The sequence below is a fragment of the Microtus ochrogaster genome (genome assembly GCF_000317375.1).
Source record: "Microtus ochrogaster isolate Prairie Vole_2 chromosome 14 unlocalized genomic scaffold, MicOch1.0 chr14_random_1, whole genome shotgun sequence".
NCBI classification, from domain to species: domain Eukaryota; kingdom Metazoa; phylum Chordata; class Mammalia; order Rodentia; family Cricetidae; genus Microtus; species Microtus ochrogaster.
This window is the reverse complement of record NW_004949096.1, coordinates 35,602,800-35,625,174: the sequence shown is the minus strand read 5'-3', so window position 1 is coordinate 35,625,174 and position 22,375 is coordinate 35,602,800. Positions and strand designations below refer to the sequence as shown.

General features: G+C 46.7%; 2 protein-coding genes across 2 annotated transcripts in view; one reads left to right on the top strand and one right to left on the bottom strand.

Moving 5' to 3' along the window:
- The first annotated feature begins 147 nt into the window (after positions 1–147).
- On the top strand, positions 148–6,205 carry Ciao1 (cytosolic iron-sulfur assembly component 1). Its single transcript, XM_005364428.2, has 7 exons — positions 148–434; positions 743–891; positions 1,160–1,271; positions 1,371–1,459; positions 1,632–1,833; positions 2,933–3,020; positions 5,060–6,205. Exons 1-7 carry the CDS (start codon positions 296–298, stop codon positions 5,298–5,300), a joined length of 1,020 nt encoding a protein of 339 aa, XP_005364485.1. The 5' UTR covers positions 148–295; the 3' UTR covers positions 5,301–6,205.
- A 1,544-nt stretch (positions 6,206–7,749) lies between these two features.
- The window catches only part of Snrnp200 (small nuclear ribonucleoprotein U5 subunit 200), a 32,809-nt gene continuing 18,183 nt past the window's right edge, over positions 7,750–22,375 (bottom strand). The window contains exons 17-45 of the mRNA XM_013352600.1: positions 22,222–22,371; positions 21,729–21,839; positions 20,676–20,807; positions 20,332–20,520; positions 19,784–19,981; positions 19,111–19,263; positions 18,916–18,996; positions 18,487–18,570; positions 17,943–18,049; positions 17,546–17,664; positions 17,128–17,282; positions 16,851–17,040; positions 16,528–16,701; positions 15,322–15,482; positions 14,763–14,990; positions 14,285–14,476; positions 14,012–14,190; positions 13,715–13,866; positions 12,858–12,966; positions 11,852–11,960; positions 11,283–11,472; positions 11,028–11,192; positions 10,731–10,852; positions 10,344–10,487; positions 10,072–10,248; positions 9,621–9,781; positions 9,457–9,538; positions 8,275–8,367; positions 7,750–8,175 (exon numbers count right to left, since the gene is read on the bottom strand). Coding sequence (XP_013208054.1) covers positions 8,032–8,175; positions 8,275–8,367; positions 9,457–9,538; positions 9,621–9,781; positions 10,072–10,248; positions 10,344–10,487; positions 10,731–10,852; positions 11,028–11,192; positions 11,283–11,472; positions 11,852–11,960; positions 12,858–12,966; positions 13,715–13,866; positions 14,012–14,190; positions 14,285–14,476; positions 14,763–14,990; positions 15,322–15,482; positions 16,528–16,701; positions 16,851–17,040; positions 17,128–17,282; positions 17,546–17,664; positions 17,943–18,049; positions 18,487–18,570; positions 18,916–18,996; positions 19,111–19,263; positions 19,784–19,981; positions 20,332–20,520; positions 20,676–20,807; positions 21,729–21,839; positions 22,222–22,371 — 4,251 coding nt within the window. The 3' untranslated portion in view covers positions 7,750–8,031. The remainder of the gene's footprint in view (positions 8,176–8,274; positions 8,368–9,456; positions 9,539–9,620; positions 9,782–10,071; positions 10,249–10,343; positions 10,488–10,730; positions 10,853–11,027; positions 11,193–11,282; positions 11,473–11,851; positions 11,961–12,857; positions 12,967–13,714; positions 13,867–14,011; positions 14,191–14,284; positions 14,477–14,762; positions 14,991–15,321; positions 15,483–16,527; positions 16,702–16,850; positions 17,041–17,127; positions 17,283–17,545; positions 17,665–17,942; positions 18,050–18,486; positions 18,571–18,915; positions 18,997–19,110; positions 19,264–19,783; positions 19,982–20,331; positions 20,521–20,675; positions 20,808–21,728; positions 21,840–22,221; positions 22,372–22,375) is intronic.

Below are 22,375 nucleotides of genomic sequence, written 5' to 3'. Positions count from 1 at the left end.
CGGCTCACGGCTCTGCCCTCTTGGCGCGTCACTGTGTGCGCGCGCCGCCTGTTCTCGCGCGAGGCATCAAGGGACTGGTAGTTCGGGACAGTCCCGTGAGGCTTCCTGTTGTGCAGGGGGAAAGGAAGTGACTACAAGTCCCAGAAGGCCGCGCTACCTCAGCAGCGGGTGCTTCAGTTCCCAGGGAGACACCTCTGGCAGGAACTGGGGCCCTGTCGGCCTCGGGGTCCCACAGTGGCCACCACGTTCTGCACATTGCTTTCGGTGTCCTCCTTCTCACCCTGAGGCCTCCGTCATGAAGGATTCGCTGGTGCTGCGGAGCCGCATCCAGGCACACCCGGACTCCCGCTGCTGGTTTCTGGCCTGGAACCCCACGGGGACCCTGCTGGCCTCGTGCGGCGGCGACCGTAAAATCCGCATCTGGGGCACCGAGGGTAAGGCCTGGTTTGGCTTTGTGACCCTGGTGCCGCGGGAGACGTTATTCTGAAAAGGGTTTGTCGGGGGAAGGAGTGTGCAAACGTCAACAGTTAGTCTGGGGGATTGTTGCGGCAACTGGGGTATTTGCTGAGGAAGAAAAATGAGAAAAGTAGTCTGAAACTCAATTTGACGCTTTTAAGGAAGTAGTCGTTTGCATCGCTGTAATGGTGCATGAGTTTGTCCCCTCAACAGAGCTTCACCTTCACTACCAGTTACCGAATGGTGTTGATGGTGCTCCAGAGCCTAGCCTGTTCTCTGCCTGTAGGTGACAGCTGGGTTTGTAAGTCTGTCCTTTCTGAAGGCCACCAGCGCACTGTTCGGAAAGTGGCATGGTCCCCCTGTGGAAACTACCTGGCCTCTGCCAGCTTTGATGCTGTCACTTGTATTTGGAAGAAGAACCAGGATGACTTTGAGGTAACCAGGCTGGATGTTTGCACACCAAGACTGGGCCACCCTGGACAGTTTGAGTACAGCCTTTACTTAATGCTTATACTGTCAAAATGGTAGCTGGGTGTGGGAGTTCATGACACTAATCCCAGCATTTGGGACGCTGAAGCAAGAGGATTCCCAAAAGTCCAAGGTCATCCTGGGCTGTCTCAACAACAAAATTGTGATCTTGGATGTTTTACTAGGGCCTAAGACCTTTAGCTGCCATTAATTCACAATCTTTTTCCCTTTGCAGTGTGTAACCACTCTCGAGGGTCACGAAAATGAGGTCAAGTCAGTGGCTTGGGCGCCGTCTGGCAACCTCTTGGCTACCTGCAGCAGAGATAAGAGTGTGTGGGTCTGGGAAGGTCAGTCCAGGTGCCTCCGGGTACAGTGGAAAACCCAATCCCTGACTTTGAGCTTTGTTCCGGGCAGGGTCAGCTCTTAGGTTCTTTCTTCTCCCACAGTTGACGAAGAGGATGAGTATGAGTGTGTCAGTGTCCTCAGCTCTCACACACAGGACGTCAAACACGTGGTTTGGCACCCGAGCCAGGAGGTAAGAGTCAGGCGAGGTGGGAAAGGATGTGATGTGGAGACTGGTGCCCAGCCTGCTGGCACTCGTCAACATCACCCTCACTCTTACAGGGATCTCTGGAACTGTCCTGTCCTAGCAGGGTTTCATGTTAGAGCCATACAAACAAATGCTGGCTGTCCTTTCTCACTTTCAGCTTTTAGCGTCCGCCAGCTATGATGACACAGTGAAGTTGTACCGGGAAGAAGGAGATGACTGGGTCTGCTGTGCCACCCTTGAAGGTCATGAGTCCACTGTATGGAGCTTGGCCTTCGACCCCAGTGGCCAGCGGCTGGCATCTTGCAGTGATGACCGTACTGTGCGCATTTGGCGCCAATATCTACCAGGCAATGAACAAGGTGAGGGTCCAGGAGTCAAAGGAGACTCCTTTCCTTGGAGTTTTTTTTTTTTTTTTTTCGAGACAGGGTTTCTCTGTGGTTTTGGAGCCTGTCCTGGAACTAGCTCTGTAGACCAGGCTGGTCTCGAACTCACAGAGATCCGCCTGCCTCTGCCTCCCAAGTGCTGGGATTAAAGGCATGCGCCACCACCGCCCGGCTCCTTAGAGTTTTATAGTCTGCCAAGATATAGTCTGCCAGGAATCACAAATTGGATTCAATGTTTTGTAGGAGGTCTCCAGAGAAGCACCAAAAGAACTAGGGATAGCTTTGTGGAACAAAGCCTTCCAACAAGATTTGAAAAGGGCATGTAGGATTTGTAGCAGGAGAATGTAATGTAGGATGCCCAGTTGAGCAGAGCAGTGATGGCACAAACCTTTAATCCAACCCTCGGGAGGCAGAAGCAGGGAGATCTCTGTGAGTTCGAAGCCAGCCTGATCTACAGAGTGAGTTCCAGGACCACCACAAATACACAGAGAAACCCTGTCTTGAAAAGCAAAAGACTCCAAGTTGAAAGCCTACCAGCAACCCCCCACCCCACAAAACAAACAAACAAACAAACAAAAAAACTGCCAAGCAATGGTGACGCACACCTTTAATCCCAGTACTCTGGAGGCAGAAGCTGGGAACCTGAGTTCAAGGCCAACCTAGTCTACATAGTGAGTTCCAGAACAGCCTAGCCAGAGCTACATAGCTCATGAGACCTTGACTCAAAAAAACAAAACAAAAACCAGAAAGAAAAGAAAACCCAGCAGCATGAATTGGCTGTGAAGAATGGGATTCCTTGAGGCAAGGCAGAGGATTCGAAAGAGTGAAATTGGTTGGGTTGGCTAGTGGGTGCCCTTAAAGGGCAGATTAACTTGTTAGATACAGCCTGCAGTAGAATAGGGGTGCTTCCTTCACAGAATTCTTGGGTGGCAACAGTGTGTAAGGCAGATAAGGAGGGTTGGAACAAGGACTCATTGGCAATGGGATGAGGAGGGGCACATTAGGTTCTCCTTTGCAATGGTAGAGGTTATCAGGACACAGAATGCCTTGGGCTTAAGAAAATTGTGTCCCACAGGGGTGGCATGCAGTGGCTCTGACCCCAGCTGGAAGTGTATCTGTACTTTGTCAGGCTTCCACACCAGGACCATCTACGACATTGCTTGGTAAGACCTCAATCCCATTCCTAAAGCAGGGATTTTAGAAACGGAATGACCTGTGCTGTTCTGTATTGTTCAGTTAGGCCTACTGTTCTGGTTTATAACTGGCTGGCCCAGGCTTCTAGGAGCAGGAAGATGACTGTACTTAAGACTGTTTCTGGGATAAGATCCCAGGCTTCGAGGGCAGCACCAACCCTTAGGATTTACATAGCATTGGGCAATCCTGAGATGATGGAATATGTACATTTTTAACTATGAACTGTGTGTGAACTGTGTGGTTTAGTAATTGACTTTTGTTTGTTTTTGTTTTTCAAGACAAGGTTTCTCTGCAGCTTTTGGAGCCTGTCCTGGAACCAGCTTTTGTAGACCAGGCTGGCCTCGAACTTGCAGAGATCCTAGTGCTGGGATTAAAAGCATGCGCCACCACTGCCCGGCTCAGTAACAGACTCTTACAGAGACTAGAAAAGCTGCTCCATTCTTAGAAGGGTGGAGTTTGGAGGCTCTTGACCTGAGTCTTAGATCTTAGAAATAATTCCAAACCAATGAAAAAATCTGTTACATGTCTAAGCTTTATTTATATCAAATGTCTGGGGAATGTCTGTCCCATGAAATTGGACCTGAGTATTTTGACTTCATGGAGAATTAGCCCCTCTCCCCCAAGGCATTACATTTATGGCATTTTTTTTTTTGTGCAGAAGCTAAAATTTACTTTTATCTAAGGAGATGGGATTTTGTTGTTGCTTTTGGTTTTTCAAAACAGGGTTTCTTTGTGTAACGCTGGCTGTCCTAGAACTCACTCTGTAGACCAGGCTGGCCTATAACTCACAAGATCCTTCTGCCTCTGCCTCCCGAGTGGTGGGATTAAAGGTGTATGCCACCACTGCCCAGCTAGGAGTTGGTTTTTTGGAGGGGAGGTACTTAACAGCTTAAAATTAAACTTACTTGCCTCTGTGAGTTTGAGGCCAGCCCGGTCTACAGAATTCCAGGACAGCCAAGCTACACAAAGAAACCCTGTCTCAGAAAAAAAAAAAAAATCAAAACAACAAAAAATTTAGACTTATTTGGGGCTGGATATATGACTCAGGAGTTAAGAGAACTGGCTACTCTGCTAGAGGACCTGGGTTCAATTTCCAACATCCACATGGCAGTTCACAATGGTCTGTAACTCTAGTTCCAAGGGATCTGACACCGTTTTTGGCTTCAGTGGGCACTAATACAAACATGGTACATAGACATACATATAGGCAAAACATCTATACATATAAAAATAAATCTTACAACCATTAAAAAAATGTTAGTCGGGTGATGGCGCACACTTGTAATCCCAGCAGTTGGTAGGTAAAGGGTAGTGAATCTCTTGAGTTCAAGGCCAGCCTGGTTCACAGAGAGAGCTCTTGGACAGCCAGTTAGAGAAATCTGTCTGGGGATGGGGGTGGAGTTAGGGGAGATCTCAAACATTCATTGCTAGACAATTGGAACTTTTGTTGTTGGGTATTATTATTATTATGTATAGTGTTTTGTCTGTATGCTTGCTGGCCAAAAGAGGGCACCAGATCTCATTACAGTTGGCTGTGAGCCACCATGTGCTGGCTGGGAATTGAACTCAGGACCTCTGGAAGAGGAGTCAGTGCTCTTAACCTCCAGCCCCTTGCTGCTTTTTTTTAAACTTACTAAAATGAATAGGCAGTTGAACATTCCAGATTCAAGTTTTATACAGAGATGGGCAATGGGGGAATCTTCAATGCTTATTTTAAAGTAAGTTCTTGACTTTAAAAAGGACTAAATTATGGTGAAACTTGTTAATGTCAGTGTTAAGAGGAGGTTAAGGATGCAGTGACATGGGCAACACCCGAAGACTAGGAGGCCTTTTGTTGGTGTGACGGCTTAGGAAAGAAAGCTTTTCTTTCTGTGAGACGCTTAGCTGAGACCTGAGGTTTGGGAAGAAACTAAGCCCCGGACTGTGGAACACGTCTCTGTCTCCCAATTTGCCAGGTTGGAGAGGCAGGAGTCATCTCCTTTCCCACTGATGTGTATGTTCCTCCCAGGTGTCAGCTGACAGGGGCCCTGGCTACAGCTTGTGGAGACGATGCCATCCGAGTGTTTGAGGAGGATCCCGGCTCAGATCCACAGCAGCCCACCTTCTCACTGACAGCTCATATGCGCCAGGCGCACTCCCAGGATGTGAACTGTGTGGCTTGGAATCCCAAGGAGCCAGGGCTCCTGGCCTCTTGTAGTGATGATGGGGAGGTGGCCTTCTGGGAGTATCACCAACCTGCAGGCCTCTGAACTGTAGTGTGACTTGCCAAGACTTTCCTAGTCATCGAGAGGACCTGAAGGATCCTTGATCTACATTTAGCTTTATGCCTTGTTTGGATGTGTAGAAGCCACAGGACCATTCACTGTTTCCCTTCATTGGTGTGAGGGAGCCATGGGACAGAGCCATGGAACAGAAGTATGTTGTACTACAATTTTTGCTTGATTTAGGGCATGGGGTTACATTTTGGGGTAAATATAGTATTTATAATCATGATGTATGTACACAGAAGAATATATCTGAGAGCTTTCTGAAATTGTGAGCTTTATAGAAATAATCCACACTTCCTGTTTTGTAAATAAGGTCATTTATAATTCCGCTATTTGAAGTAGGTCCCACTTTCCCAATTTCTAGAGAAGTTCTTGCATTTAAGACATTCTAGCTAGTTGTGGCGTCTTCCTAGTACTCAATTAGCAAAGACAGAATGATCAGAAGCTCAAGGTTATCTTTGGCTACACAGTAAGTTTGAAGCTAGCCTGGGATATACGAGACCCTTTCTCAAAAAGCAAAAAGACATTCAAAGTTTGTTCGGAGTAAAAGAACACCACTGTTCTTCCTTAGAAACCCTCATATGCGCCTCGAGACATTATGCTGTGGTGGCAACTAAAGCCCCCGAAAGAGAGAACTGGTTTTCAGTGAGGGGCACCATTAAGACAATAGCTTGTGGCCCTCTAAAAAACAGCAGGCTGGGTGTAGTGGCACATACCTATAATCCACTACTCAGGAGGCAGACCTGATCTATAAAATGACAGGATGACAGAAGCCTGTCTCAAAAAAAGAAAAGAAAAAAGTAAAAGACGATTGTGTGTGTGCTGCCAATCTGGTGTTTTTCAGGCTAAAGCCTTTTAAGGCCTTTTTTGTTTTGTTTTGTTTTAGTGAGTTTGTTACTGTTAAGACAGGGTTTCTCTGTGTAGTCCTAGCTGTCTTGGAAGTTACTCTGCAGAACAGGCTGGCCTCACAAAGATCTGCCTGCTTCTGCCTCCCGAGTGCTGGGATTAAAAGTGGGTATCACCACCACCACCAAACCTAATAGCCTTTTAAAGAGTAGTGAGGATTGTCTTCAAAGCTGGAGCCTTCACTTAATTTTTGATACTGTACAATTTGACCTTATATAACTTTTGAGAGACAGCAGAAGCAGTATTCAAAGCAGTAGTGGCTACAGTCATCAGCAGATCCCTGGGAGTCTTAGGACCCTTGAAGGGTCAACACTATAACATGGTCAAGCAGTGGCACCAGTTAAATAGCCATCAGTCTTCACTGTCTTGTTCCCACAGTAGGAATGGAGCCAGCTTCTTAGACAAGAAAGATGAAATTGAGTAGTGAACTTTGTGGGTATCTGGAGAGTTGTGGAATTTCATGGGTCAGTCTCCAAATGAACCATATACTGATGTAGGTGGTCATTTGGAGAATATTACATTCAGAGAGTGACTCAAGATGGGGCGGTGGGTTTAATAGTACAAGATACATGGGTGCAGCTGTAGACCCTAGATTGCCTTTAGGAAACTTCCACGGTTATGTGAAAACCCTTCCTTTTCTCTGAAGCTGACTATTAACTCGACCACATTATAGACAGCACAGAAGTGGCTAAAGATCCTAACTGGTTTCCATTAAGCTAGATGTAAAGTGATTGCGACACTGTATCACATTGCTCTTCCCAGAATTTATTTTTCCTAAAATATGTTAATGAAGTTATTTTGAAATGGACTGCCTTAATTTTTCATATACTAAGCGACAATGAATATAACCTAGATAATAAAAGCTTTTGAGGCTGTGTTCCTAGTTCTCTGAGGGAGAAGGGGTCTTGAGACCACCATTTGAAAACTGCTGGCCTCAGGGAAAATGAATCCCCTTTCACATTTGTTCAAGACAGAAAGCCAACATTGAAAGCTGTAGGTCTGAGATTGTGGAGAGAGGACATTTTAAGGAGACTAGAGTCATACTTACCTGGGGCATCTTTTGTTTTTGTTTTGATTTTTGAGACAGTTTCCCTGTGTAGCTTTGGCTGTCCTGCAGACCAGGGTAGCCTCAAACTCTCAGAGGTCTGCCAGCCTTTTCCTCCCAAGGGCTGGGATCAAACCTGTGCATCACCACTGCCCAGCCCTACTGGTGCATCTTAACCACCCCTAGGGTTGCCTCCTGCGAGGGAAGAATTTCAGAACATAGATCATGAGAGGCCCTACCTGTTGCCCAAGATGGAATCAGTTCCTATTCCCATGTCACTAAGTTTGCCACTGTTCAGCAAAAAGGAGGCTGAGGTCATTCACACGACCAAAGAATAGCTGTCTGCCATTGTTTTGTCCCTCGGTACAGGGCAAGTTTGTCTTCCACATACTCAATAGGAAGATTTGGTGCTAGCTAAAATGAGGGGTTTTCTAGCCAGGACCTTTGGTTGAAGAAAATTTAGTATCACTGTTAAGGACATACAGTTTCTCCAAATTATTTATTAGAATTTATGGAACTATAAAAAGAATGCCACCAACTATTGTACAGTTTATGCTTGACATGACATTTGAAAACACTGGACCCAGAGCTTGAACTGCTCTGTCCAAAGTGGGAAAGTAACTGGATGTAGACTGGGAACAGCAGCAGCTTGAATGGTCAGACCTCAGGCTGACAGACCTGGTCTCCAAAACCAGTTCCCTCCTGAACTTCCACATTCCTGTTTCCAGGTTTGATGTCCTTATACGTGAGAATACCCCAGACTCAATCTGAATCACTGTCTGTCTCAGCTTCTTTCACATCCACACTGAATTTGTACTCCTGGTCACATCCCATGTAAGCATCACTCATGAAGTACAGGGTGTAGTTGTGGCCACCTGTGGCTGGGGCCACAAAGTCTAGTTTCACCTAAAGAGAACAGGAAGAAATTGAGTTAGTGGGGACCAGGGAGGAGGCAATCGTCTGTCAAACCCCAAGGAATAGATGCGGGATTAAGTGCACACTGACCTTTGCTTTCTGCTGCAGAGTGAGCCTCTTGATGGAGATGAGGCTGTTGGACTTGGCATCTCCAATCACAACCCACCAGCCCTCTTCACGTTTCTACAGGGACCAAAACCAAGAATTTGAGCATAGAAAACTTGATGGTTACAAGCAACTATGAGACTGATTATGAAATAGAGTGACAGAAGTCAAATTAAAGCTCTCCACAATGGCTTCCTGAAACACAACTTGATAGACTTAAGAGTTTTTAAGCAATCTAAAGGTATCCCCTAAGGACTTAGTTTTCAAATAAGTAGATAGACTAATTGTTCAGTTTTACCTCATTTCTATAACCCAAGGCACCTTTTTTAATTTAATGCTTGTCACTAAATCTAAAATGCATTTTTAGATATTTAGCCTTGGAGCATAGAAGCTTCAAGTTCTTAAGAAACTTAGATGCAAGGCAAGCTAACTGAACAATCTTAATGTGGAGATGAATCAGCAACAAAGAGAATAAAAAGCAAGCCCATGGAGCCTCTTCTGGCATCTTGTCTCTGGAGACGACCTCTCTGTTGGCCACAGTAGAGCCCGTGTGCTTCAGTGGCCAATTTCCTTAGAAATTTGAATAACTTGTCTGTAGACACATAAGCATCTAGCATCTGTGCCCAATCTTCAATTATCTCACATAAGAAGATGAAATTTCCTTTCTATTGATTGAAAAACAAATATGCAGCTGGACAGTGGCACATGCCTTTAATCCTGGCACTTGGGAGGCAGAGGCAGGTGGATAGATCTCAGTTAGTTTGAGGCCAGCCTGGTCTACAAAGTGAGTTCCAGGATAGCCAGGACTGTTACACAGAGAAACACTGTCTCAAAAAACAAAAACAAACAAATATGCAACTAGAACCTAAGTGAAATATAACTGAGGAAAGACAGTAGAAAAGTCCAAGTATCCTGAAGCATCTGTAGAGAGAAATGGATCTTACAAGCCAGAATAACACTGCCTGATGTATTTAAACAACGATCAGTCATCTAAATTGTTTAAAAACAAAAAAGAAAAACACTTCATAGTTCTGAGATTAATATTCGTCTTGTGAGTTCATTACCCCCAGACTACCCTCCCTGGGTGAGAACTATATCCTATACCTAAGACCCAACCAGTGAACAAGGCCTCAAATGGCCTCCTGACAGCCAGCTGCTAGGACATACCTGTGGGAAGAGAGGTGCAATAACAGGGCCCGTGACTTCCTCCTCTCGCTCCAGCTGCACTAACACCACAACTGGCCCACCACTGGGGAAAGCAGAACAAAGAATGAGTACTGTGGTTGTGTGCAGAGACCCCAGGGCAGGACTCCTGCTGCTTCCTGTCTCACCTGCGGATGCTGTCCTTATCCACCACCTCATAGGACAGTTCAATATTCGGGTAGCGGTTACAGAAGCGGGCCACATCTGCAATCTGGCTGTCAGTCAACTGAAGCAATGCATTCCGTTCTTCATCCTCCATCTCCATGATGTCAAAAACACTCTCCACTCCCTACAGTGGGTAGGCAGAGGTCAGGGGAGCCGAGAACACGTGCCATAAGCAAGTAACAATGGCTCTAAAGAACTAAAGATCATCTTACTTCCCACACTGCCAAGCCATCTACACACAGCTTTAGAAAGAATGCAGACCCCTTCTGGCCCCTCTCAGCATCTCGATTCAGATGGAACTCCTTCAAAGGAGCCAGGGCCCCCTGCGAATAGGCTATAGCCTCCCATAATCTACTGCAGATTAGGACTTTTTGTTCTCAGGCTCATCATCCAGCACTCCAGGTCTTAGCTCACCTTATCTGTGCAACGTTTGATATGCTCTGAGGTGAAGTGTGGCAGCTGCTTCAGATAAGAGTCCTTAGACCACATGGCTTGGGTGACCATCTGAGCTAGTTCCATGGCTGCCAGAGCAGGGCTGAGCCACCCATTACTAGAGAGTACATCCACACAGGCCTGAATGAGTCGGATTGCCTGTATGCAAAGGGAGTGTAAGAGAAGGTGGGCTGGGAACTCAATCCTCTGAGGCCCCCAGTGGCCAGTGAACCTCCAAGTCCCGCCCATACTACCTTACTAAGGATCTCCTCTGTGTCTGACTGTAGTTCGGCACTTAGTTGCATGCGGGACAGGTGAGCTTGTAGCAGCAGGTTGGTCTTCACATGTGGATCATTGAACTTGGGATTATTCAGTTTGTGGGGGACCTTCTGAGCCAACTAGAATGTGAAAGAAAAAAATTAAAAAGCTAGAGATAAACAGAGGACTCTACCTGAGACCTGTTCAGGCCAAATACACCATGTGGCCCAGCTAGACTCTAGAGGGAAGGATGGAGAATTGCAGATAAGTGTGGAAGAATGTATGAGGTTGAGAGAGGTAAGAAATGTATGAGGGGATTTGTGACAGGAAGTCATGGGCCAAATTTTTACTCCTGTATGTTCTTCTAAAGCCAATGCCCTCACCTGGCGCAGCAAGTTGTCTTCATGATGCCTAATTGGAATGTTCTCATACTCTGCCGCATTGGAAATAATCTCAATAAGTCCTCGGACCTTGGTTTTAGCATTGAGAGACATGCTGAAGAGCTCTGAAAGAAAATGAGAGAATGAGGAAAGAGCCAATAGTGGGGGGAAAGGAACAAAGTAACCAGAATCAATAGTGTGGGCTGTACTGCTTTCTTGCCGTATCACCTCTCTGACAAATACTGGCTTCTATATCTCATCCCAACAGTCTCCAGAAGCCCATGCACCACTGGCCCTCACCAATGGTGGTGTAGTTTATGTAATAGTAGGCAGCAATCATGCCCAGGTTCAGAGGGGCCACATCCATCTCATCCTCGATGCTGATGCACTTGGACTGCTCCAGGTCACTAAGGGTCTGCTCCACCAGCTCTGACAAGTGATCAGACAAATGACGATGGGATATGCCTGCGGAGACGCAAGAGGGAAGTCTCAGGATACTGCCTAGCGAGGGCTGCGACACCTCCAAGGGCAGTGTGTGCTCTTTGGCTCACTAACCCTGAAGGTTGTAGTAATTTGGATTCTGTGTCATCCGGCGATACAGAAAGGTCCAGGTGAGGTAGTCCACAGCATCCTGCTTGTTCTCAATGGTCTTGGTGACAATCTCAGCATTGAAGTGGTCATGCATACAGTGGTCCAGGTGAGACTCTACCGGCAATGGCTCATACAAAAACTTTTTGAAAAAATCCTGTGGATTGGGGAGGGGTAGGTATTAAACATAGTAATAAGGGATCAAGGGCAATCCAACAGGGTATTGTCTCTGTATGATACATATAATAGCCAAATAGAAGAAACACTTAGAAAACAGTATCATAGAATACAAAGCAGGAATGGAACATGCCAAGCCACATAAATAGAGCAGTAAGCAGTGCATGAAGAAAGAACTAAGGAGTGGAAAGATATGGAATCACCAGCAATAGCAAAAACACGGAACCAAATCTGTGTGACTCCAGCTTATTACAAAAGCAACTGGCAGAAAGGACTGAAAAGTTTATTAAAGACAGTAAAAAGAAAAAAAAGACTCAGACTCAAGAATCTGTTCAAAGGCTCAGTTTCCTATAACTGACCTTTTTAGAGCCTTGACACATGATGACACAGCGCCCCTCGTCATCCTGCAGGGGGCGGTTGGCATGGCCCACCATCTGAAGCACATCATAGATGGGGTAGTCCACATAGCTGGCGGCAGAAGAGAGAAATGAGGAAACATGTCAGGAGGCCTGCCTGCCTGCAGTCACGAGGCGGATGATGCAAACAAGGAGGGAAGGTCAGACTGCAGCAAAACCGGCCATGAGCCTGTGTGCTTAGCGATGCACTTCACATGCTTACCCACACATTATTTTAGTTTCTAAGTAAGAGTCATGAATGTGTTACCCCATGAACCTGAACCAAAGCCACAAACCTATCTAAGGCTAGAAGCAAAATAACATCCCATTAAAGGACCAAACTTAGAGTCAAGCTTAAGAGCTGTTATGTTTCACAGATTAAAAAATCTAAATCTAAAAAATCTAAAATTAAAAAATCTAAAACTCGGCCAGACAGTGGTGGCACACGCCTTTAATCCCAGCACTTGGGAGGCAAAGGCAGGCAGATCTCTGTAAGTTTGAGGCTAGCCTGGTCTACAAGAGCTAGTTCCAGGACAGGCTCCAAAACTACAGAGAAACCCTGTCTCAAAGCAAAACAAAACAAAACAAAAACACAAAAAAAAGTAATGTAAAACTCAAAGCAACAACCAGATTCTGGCATTCTAAACTTACAAAACTAATTTCAAAATAATTTGTATTTTGGAAAAATAAAAAATGAAAAAATTATTCAGGCTCTGAGAAACACTGACCCTTGGGCTTCTTGTTGTGACCTTGTGGGAAGTTGGTAACAACAAGCCCCTTTCTTCCTGTCTGTAAGGTCCTCGCTCCAAACTGCTGAGACAGAGGTATGTATGTTTACCTCCTGGGACCAAACAATGAACACTGATCTACTGGGAGGGACTCTTCTATGCTTAGTTCCCTGTATTGTATTTGTAGATCTGCACTCGCTTTAGGAGGGAGGTCTGTTAAGGTCCACAGCAACTGTACTCACGCATGGATCTTGCCATTGTAGTACTGAGTATCCATGATGATCACCAGATGAGCAGCAACATTCATGCCCCAGCAGAGACTTCGAGAAGCCACCACCACCTGGATAGCCCCTGAGCGGAGGAAGGGAGAGGAAGACTGAAGCAGGCCTCCCAGGAACTATTGCTTCACTGGCAGGCAGCGCCCAACAAGGGCTACATTTTCAAAGCTCAGCGTGAGGCCCTAGGAACAAGGTCTGACAGGAACCAAGTGCAGTGAAAGGCGGTACCATGCTATTGGTGCCTTTTGCTCTGAGACTATCCTAGAAGAAACACAGCAGTTCTGGAGAACTCAAACTCAAGGAAAGCAAGACTAGCACTGCCTAGCGGGTCAGCCCTTTGATGGTGAAAGCTAACACCAACCCAAACACAGTTCAACCCGTGGCAGCAAAATCAAACTTACTCTGAGCACACCCAAACCAGACAGATTCGAAGAGTGACCGCCTGGTGGGAGCTCTGCCACACAGTGCCAGGACAGTGAACGATGCATAAAATGCCACAGGCCAACAAACGGCAGCAAGCAAGAGGCAACCAACCAGAAGAGAATCACAAACCCACAGCCATCTCTTAAATTCTAACCCCACCAGTCTGGTCTCCACACAGAACCCTAAACAGCAGAAAACCAGCTGATGTGTCTGCCTGTTTTCTAATCTAGCAGGGAGGGGTATCTCTGTCAACTACATCACAAGTGTCTAGGAGGAATCTAATGAGGTAAGACAGCTAGCATTGTGAAAATGAATACTACTCAACAGAGAAATGCCATCCACACCCTACAGTCGAATACACACACCTGAGGACTTTGGATGTCATGACCTTTTCTTACCTGAGCTGAAGAGCTGCTCTACCAGGCGCCTCTCCATGGGGCTCAGCCCTTCATGTAGGTAGCCCACCCCATTTAACAGTGTTTCCTTGAGCGTGCTGTCACTTAGCTTCTCCAGGTAAGGGATCAGATCCTTCTCAGTACAGTGCAAGAACCTGGGCAGAACAAGAACAAGCACAGGTCTGAGGCATTTCAGTCTGTGCTGCCCTCAGCCTCACCCAGGACACCCAGAACAGGAGCACCTTCACGTAACAGGATTCTCATGCAGCCAGCCACCCCAGAAATTAGAGCACAGCCTACCTCTGCCGCTGGATGTCTGCTGCACAGGTAGTAAGGATATCTATTGCCGTGAGGCGGGTCTGCTTGCGAGATGGGACAAAAACGATGACAGGCTTCTTGGGTGAGTGTTTGGTGATGGCATGGTACACAGGCTTGGCCATAGACAGCAGGCGAGTCTGTGTATGGCTGATGTTGAAGCCCTGGAAATAAAGGCAGAAGACAAGACACTGAGCTCACTAGACCTGAGTGACTAGGGATCCCCGAGGCCATGGGGGAAGGCAGACAGGGTCCTACCTGGATATGCAGTTCCAGTGGTACAGGGCGCACATTAGGGTGGAAGTTGAATGTGGAGGTGGCACTACAGCCCAGCCAGTGAGCCACATCCTTGGCATTGGACAGTGACGAGCTAAGTGCCACAATTCGAATGGGCCGCTCAATCTGGGAGGAGATGTAGCGCATCCGGGAGCAGATCACTTCCAAGACAGGCTGGGAAAAAGGAAAGGAGTCATTCCAGGCTCAGGTTCGCCATCTCTGCCTGAGCTTCCCTTTGTGAGCCAACTATGGACTCTCCGGTCTGTGGCTGCCCTGCCCCAGGAGACAACCTTCACTAAGCAACACTGTTCCTTAAGAGTCTATCAAAAAAACCTCAGATCACCCTTTTGGAACAAGGCAGGCAATAGGCAGAAATCTTTGTGGAGACCCTAGTCCCAGGCCCAATATAAGGTCACTGTGTGGGTCCCAGCCCTTCTCTATGCTGTGAAGTCAAGCCTACCCCATTCTCGCCCCCAATCAGGTGGACCTCATCCACCACGAAGAGGTTGATGTTCTGGACATTCTTGCGCTGCTTCCACCTCCGGGAAAGGATGTCCCACTTCTCGGGAGTGCTGATGATGATGTTGCCTTTGCCTAGAAGCTTCAGGTCTGTGCTAGTCTCCCCTGTCAGCAGCACCACCTTCTTGTTGAGCCTATCCTGAAACTTCTCATACCAGTCCATGTACACCTGGTGGGCAGGAGTGGGAGGGATAGATACAGTAGGTCACATGGACATCTCTCACTTAATAGGAGGAAAACTGAGATGGGGCACAGGCTGACCTTGAACTTGTGGGTTCAAGTGAAACTCTCACCTCAGCCCCCTAAGCAGCTGGAGTGACAACCATGCACCACCCGCCATACTCTATTCATGATACTGCCCGGTCTATACCGGCTTTTAAGCTGACAGGGAAGCCTTTCTTTAAGAAATGACATGCAGTTGTCGGATATGAGAAAACCTTCATCTGGAATCACAGATGGAATGGCTTCTGGAAAATTCAGTCCCACAACATATTACACACCTGCTCTGCCAGAGCCTCCATGGGGGTAATATAGACACAGCGTCCCTCAGAATTCTGCAGCAGCATCCGCAGGATGGCAAACTCTGCACAGATGGTCTTCCCGCTGCCCGTGGGGGCCCCCACAAACACGTTATCATCACTGTTGTACACGGTGTTAAAAACTGGAAACCAAAGGTATAGAGTGAACACCAGTGGGGATGAAACAAATCATTCGTCAAGATTATGAACACTATGAGACGCAAAGTCGATCAGCTGCAGTACAAAAAGAAGCCTGGAACACTGGCCCTGCTGGCTGTCTCACATACTTTCTCCTGCAAAGCAGGGAAGGAAAAAGTCCAAGATCAGGTTCAGATCTCCTGGAGATTTATGGGGAAAAAACAACAACAACAACCACAACAACAAGAAAGAAATTCCGCATCTTTACCTGTCAAGGACCAGAATAAAAATAAAACGAAAACAAAACAAACAAACAAAAAAACAGGACACCTATCTCTGCCTTATCAGCAGTTTCTTGCATTCTTTAGGAATACTCAAATACAGAAGCTAAGCCCAGGCCCTGGGGTCAAAACTACACTAAAAACCCAAGCTCAACTATTTACCAGTTGGTTTAATTAGGGCTCCTTCCTATGCCTCAGTTCCCTCATCATGAGATGCACAATTAACTGTAGCAGTAAATGGTAACCCTTTCAAAGGATTGGCGGAGGAGGAAACACTAGTCCTGTGCTCAGCCAAGTACTTAGTGCCTGCTCTAATTTTTAATGATGAAGTGAGGTCTCATCAACACCACACTCTGGCTCAACACTTGGAGCAGGAGTAAGGACAACACATCACAGAATGACCTTACTCTCCTGATCCTCCTTAGGAAGATATGTAGAGTGGCAAAGCAAATCTAACAGTGAACAAGGACTTTTAGGAAGAAAAACATCTGGCAGGCCAGTGAGCTCCAGGCCACTAAGTACCTGGTTCTCTGCCAGCTGCCCAACACACTTATTATGAGGTAACCTTAAAAGGCATGCATGGTCTGGGCAGTGGTGGCGCACACCTTTTTTCCCAGCACTCGGGAGGCAGAGGCAGGTGGGGATCTCTGTGAGATAGAAGCCACCCTGGTCTACAGAGTGAGTTCCAGGACAGCCAGGGAAACCCTGTCGGTGGGCAGGGAAAAAAAGGCATGCATGGAAACCAAATATCTGAGACTCAAACACCTACCTTGAGTCTGGATAGGATTGAAGAAAGGAAATTTATCTTGGTAAAGGCTCTCAAAAGCACTGTTCCTTAGAGCAGACACGGGCAACGGCTGCAGGTCCAACAGTTCAGTTGGAGGTGGGTACTTCTCTGGTAGGATCAGGTGTCGGAAAGAGACAGGCAGCTGGGTCTCACAAGCTGTCAGGGAAGAAATGGAACACTAGGAACAATCTCCAACAGACCTCCACAGCCTCATTCATGAACACCAGAGACCTTAGGCTGTGTCTGTACCACTTTCTTAATAGAGACAAGAAGGTATGTTCCTAGGGGACTCAGAAGACACTCACAGAGCCAGCGGTCAGATACCACTCGGATGAAGTATTGAGGGGGCAGTGGTTCAAAGACTGGGACGAAGAATGTGATGAGATGCTCGTCCTGGGCATACTTGGCCTTCAGTAGAAAATATTCATGGTGCAGAATCACCTCACTGTCCACATCTTCCACTAGAATCCAAAATGCCTCTGAGGAACCATGGACCTGCCAACCCAAGCACCAGTGAAATAAGAATGGGCAATGAGGGGACTAAGCAACTCCAACTGCAGCCTCTAACCAACAAAGCCTTGCCTTTTCATCCCACTGGAAATCTGGTGTGATAGTCAGCTCTACTTTCAGGGTAGAGCGTGTAATAGGCTGCAGGTGCACCGACAACTCCAACTTGGGGAAGAGATGGACATACTTGTGGATGGTCTTCCCCATCTTCGGCATTCGTATAAGCTCACCTATGAGAAATAAAAGCTGTTGTTGGCCAGCCTAGCAAATCTACAATCAAGGCCAAAGGGCAACTGTGGGAAAGGAGCAGATTCCACAACAGTGGATAGGCTCCTCGCTTTAGTCTCAATGCAGTACTAACAGTATTGTACAGTGAGCTTGTACAATAGCAGGATGCAAACATGAGTACCAGTGCCCAGGGTGTAGGACCTGGGGCATAGAAGGTTGACAGAAAAAGGCCTGGGCTGCAAGACAGGACAAGAACTTCACACACCTATCTCATTATGATTCAAATCGTACAGCCGCTCAAAGGGGAAGTTTTTCTTCTCGATCTTCTTCACTACTTCCTCAGGAAGCTTACGGAACTGACGAAGAGGACACATGGACTGCCACCTATCCAGAAAGGAGACACAGCTGGTTCACTCTTTTCGTAAGGCTGTGAACAAACTGCCGTCACCACAGTGTCCAGCACTAGAATAACCACACAGACCCTATCATTAAAGGAAGATGTCTTCTTTGCTCTCCAACCTCCCAGCCCTACATTCTAGAGGGCCCATCCACTTCCCAACTTTCACCCAGGTCTATGACACATCTCAGGCACCAGAACTGGACATCAAGTGCACTGAGGCCCAAATTCACAATGACCATCCTCTATCTCACTGAGCACTTACATGCGTTTGTCGATCATCTTGCAGAGATTCAGGGTCTTATCTGTAAGCTGTGCCCAACCACGGTTCAGGACAATTTCAAAGATTGCACGCATCAACCGGCCAGCCGACTGAGAAAAGACAAGTGTTCCCATGGTGAAACCTCTGTGGCCTGTCTACCATAGCCTGGTGACCTCAAGATCTGATGCGATCACTCATACCAATTCCGAAACAAACAAGTTTTTGTCTCCCACCCTTTCAGGTTAAGACAGATTAATAAAATATTTTGTCATTTTTCATGAACACCACAGCTACAATGGGACCGTTTCTCTTGGAAAAGGTGACATGCCCAGTGGACCTGTCTCTACAAGCACCGACAGAGCTTCTTAGCACTTTGTAAGGCCTGCCCTTCCCACAAGCTCAAGATCAATACAGCAAAGTCAAGTGGCAGCAAGCAGCTGGCTTGCTGGAACAGCAGCGTCAGGCCTCCTTTCTTCAAGGTACACAGCAGAGAATGCACTGGAATTATTTGGACTCTGCTCATCACTCAGAGCAACTTTGTCCTCACCTGGGTCACGTACACCATGTCAGCCATCAGTGCAAAGCCCTCCAGTTTTAGCTGTGAGATGAAGGCTTGGAGAAGAACATTGATCTGCAAAGAAGCAGAGACAGCTAGCAAAGACCAATCAATTATCTGCATTTCTGTTCTGGTACATGTGCCAAAAAGGATCTTCCATGTTCTTGATTTACATGTTAAATAACTATTATTCCATATAAAGCATATGTCAGAAGGAAGCAGAGTAGGGAAATTGGGGGTGGGGGTACAGCCAGTAGTCCAGCACATGATAGGTCAACCCCGAATACCCTCCTAGGAGTAGAAAGAATTGTGCATGTATTCATACAATATAATTACAATATATTACCATGTATGAAATCAAGTTCAAAGTTCATCTTTCGGAAACTGAATGATCATGTTTGAAAGTGAAGACAAGCCTACCTTAGCACTGGGCTCTTCGATGCTCTCCTTTACAGGGATGGGCACCCTCTCCAGCAACTTCTGCAGCTCCAGCTTCTCCTCCTGCCACGAGGAAAGACAGGTCATAGGAAATCCACAGGGCAACAGTCAAGGAAAGAAGTTATCCAGCAGCCTGGCAGGGTCCCAACTCCTGTCCCGAAACACTCATCGGCTCACCTCTCTCACAGTAATGTTCTTGAACTCTGAGGACAAGGAAAACACTCGGAAAAGCTCAATCTCGCTCAGAGTAGGTTTTAGCAGCTGGTTGTAGGTCTGCACAGTGTCATTGGTGATATAGTAGTGACTAGCTATCCGGCCAAGTTCTGTCACCTAGAAAGAAGGAAGACTCAGTGCAAGGCTGACTAGTGATCAGCCCCCAACTTTAAAGATCAAGTGACCATCTTAAGATGACAAGCAGATAAACTCCTTGGGGTACCTTTACCTGCCTAATACAGGCGCCTCAGGCACAAAAAGAAGATGGCACAACAAACTGCCCTATGGAGAACTGATGATCATGTAATGAGATGGTCAAATGACCTTCCACAAATCAAACTTGGAGAACCAGCTACCATTTTTAAAATCTAAGTGTTGGAGAGATGTTTGATGAGGGATGGCTGCTCTTCCAGAACACCTGTGGTTCAATTTCTAGCACCCACATGGTGGCTCACAACCATCTCCAGTCACAGGGCAACTAATGCCTTACTTAAAAGTATAAATTTGAAAGTTAAGTTCATAGCTCAAAGAGTATAGTCTATTCCCCAATCTAGACAACAGGTAATTAGACATGCATTACATACATTAAAGGACCTAAATTTTGCTAAAACAGCCTCAAAAATCACATGCTAATCACCTGAAAGTTGCCTGTCTTCTTATCATACTTGACCAGATTGTTCTTATCCAGCATCAAGGCAGCAGTGTGAACAAGATCTAGTCGGCGCTGGTCCAGCAAGGGATCTCCCTTGAGGTCATCATGAGAGATGCCATAGAGGGTTGGGGACCGGAGCATTCGGATGTACAGGTAGGCATAGCCCAGCCAGTTCACTGCATCCTGCAAGACAGTTCATGGTGTTTAGTACAAACGGGGGTAGATAGGTACGCAGGTTCTCTGCATGGGGCTCGCCTGACCCGTTTGGACTTCGGACCTTTTACTCCAGTCGCGTGAGTTTCCCGTTTTTCAATTATTAAATTATATCTGTTGTTTTGAGCTGGTCTGGTTATTTTAGTGTATTGATCGAATATGCATTCACTTACACAAGAAGCTTGCCCTGCATGAAGTGTTGTGCAGAATTTGAGACACTGTTGCTGGCCCTCAATATCCTCACAGGAGGGGCACAACACTCCAAGTCTCTTAAGGCATTAAGGAAAAGTGTAAAGCCCCAAGGACAAAGCCAGCCCTACCTTTGCATTCTGGACGTTCCCCAGCACAATTTCCGCATTGAGCATATCAGGCAGCTTTGATACCATCTGGCTCTCAATAGGAAGCTGCTGGTTGAGGAGGGAGAGGTAGTACTGTAGCTCTCCGTGAGATGTGATGAGTATACCTTCACCCTTGGTGTCATACTGAGGGCGTCCAGCACGGCCCAGCATCTAAGTCAGAAGCAATAAAAGAAAATGTTATAGTAGAGCTTTGGACAAGAGTCTACACACTTAGAACTTGACCTTGATCTGCCATCTTTCCAACATCCTTGTGCTCCAGGCCAGGATGTTGATCCCATTGGGAATCACCCTCAGAGGCTCAGTACCTGCAGAATGTCCAGTGCTCCCAGCTCTGTCCAACGCCCCTTCTCTGGACTGTACACCTGGGTGCCTTTGATGATGACTGTATGTGCAGGGAGATTTACACCCCAAGCCAGAGTTGCTGTGGAAACTAAAACCTAAAGAGGCAAAGGAGGGCAATGAGGAAAACATACCACCATAGAATGGTCACATGCCTGGCTTGTCTGGCTTCTGAACTTAGCTGGGGGTAGGAGTGGATATATGACTCAGGGCCTAATGTGACACTGGAGCAAAAAAAAAAAGAGTTGCTTCAGTCCCTTATATACTTAAGAATACACCAAGGTTCCAGAGACACGTATAGGTCAGAAGCTTAAACCTATATAAACAACTTAGTTACAAGATACTAGAAATCATCATCTCAGAGGAGGGAAAGAGTGTGGTCCTAGCCGGGCGGTGGTGGCACACAACTTTAATCCCAGCATTTGGGAGGCAGAAGCAGGCAGATCTCTTGAGTTTGAGGCCAGCCTGGTCTACAAGAGCTAGTTCCAGGAAAGGCTCCAAAGCTACAGAGAAACCCTGTTTTGTGTTTAAAAAAAACAAAACAAAACAACAAAAACAAAAAAACCCTGTAATCCTGACCCTGTGAATTACAGTGTGGAGTTCTAGGAAGCACCCATTAGCCATTTTCCCTCATGCAGTGTATGAGGTGTTGGGAGAGACAGCATAACCACCACAACCTTCCAGCCTGTGCTAGCAGGTCCAGGTATCAAAAAGTCTAGGGATGGAGAGTAGCTTAGTGGTTGGTGCATGGACTACTCTTGCAGAGGACTGGGCTTCAGGTCCCAGAACCCACACCTGATCACAATGTCTAACTCCAGGTTCCAGGGGATCTAGTGTCCACTTCTGGCCTCTGAGAGCACCTGCATGTGGTGTATGTAAATTCATGAAAAACATACACACACACATAAATGAATGTTAAAAAAAAAAAGTCTAAGAATCCTACTAAGGGCAGAGCTATTGACATTTCAGATGCTCTAAAGTCTACATCACCTGCTCTTCCGAGTTTTACCCCTCCTCACCTGAATATGTTTGTCAGCAAAAAGATCTTCTACGAGTGTTCGGTCAACTCTGGTCATGCCTGCATGATGAATAGCAAAGCCATAAGGCAACAGATCCTTCAGCTCCAAGTTCTGTGAACAGAAAATACCCATGAAATGAGGAAGCCTCCCTGTGGAACCCCTCCAAGGCCAAAGGAAACCTTTCCACAGGAGCCCCCATAATCACATATCGTGGCTTTTTACAAAAATCTATGAACTTAGGTTTGTATGTGTGCCTGTGTGTGGCATGCATGTGGAGGTTAGAGAACAACCTCCACTATGTGAGTCTCTGAGATTGCACACAGGCCATTAGGCTTGGCGCAGGCATCTTTATCTGAGTCATCTCCCTGGTCCCCAACTACTTTTAACCTATTAGAAACAGCAGCACTTGGTGCATAGTCTCAAAGCAATCGATCCAGCAATATGGAACCAGTCACCAGGCACAAGCCCCAAGAAATAAATGGCCCTTTCTTACCTTGCACTGTTCTGCTTCTGTACGAAGGACTTCAGTGGAGGCAGAACCCTCTCGAAGAAACAGACCCAAGGTGTCCTTCTCCAGGCACATGTCACGAATTGCCCTGGCCGTCTTCCCAGTTTCTTTGCGAGAGTGGACAAACACCAGGACCTAC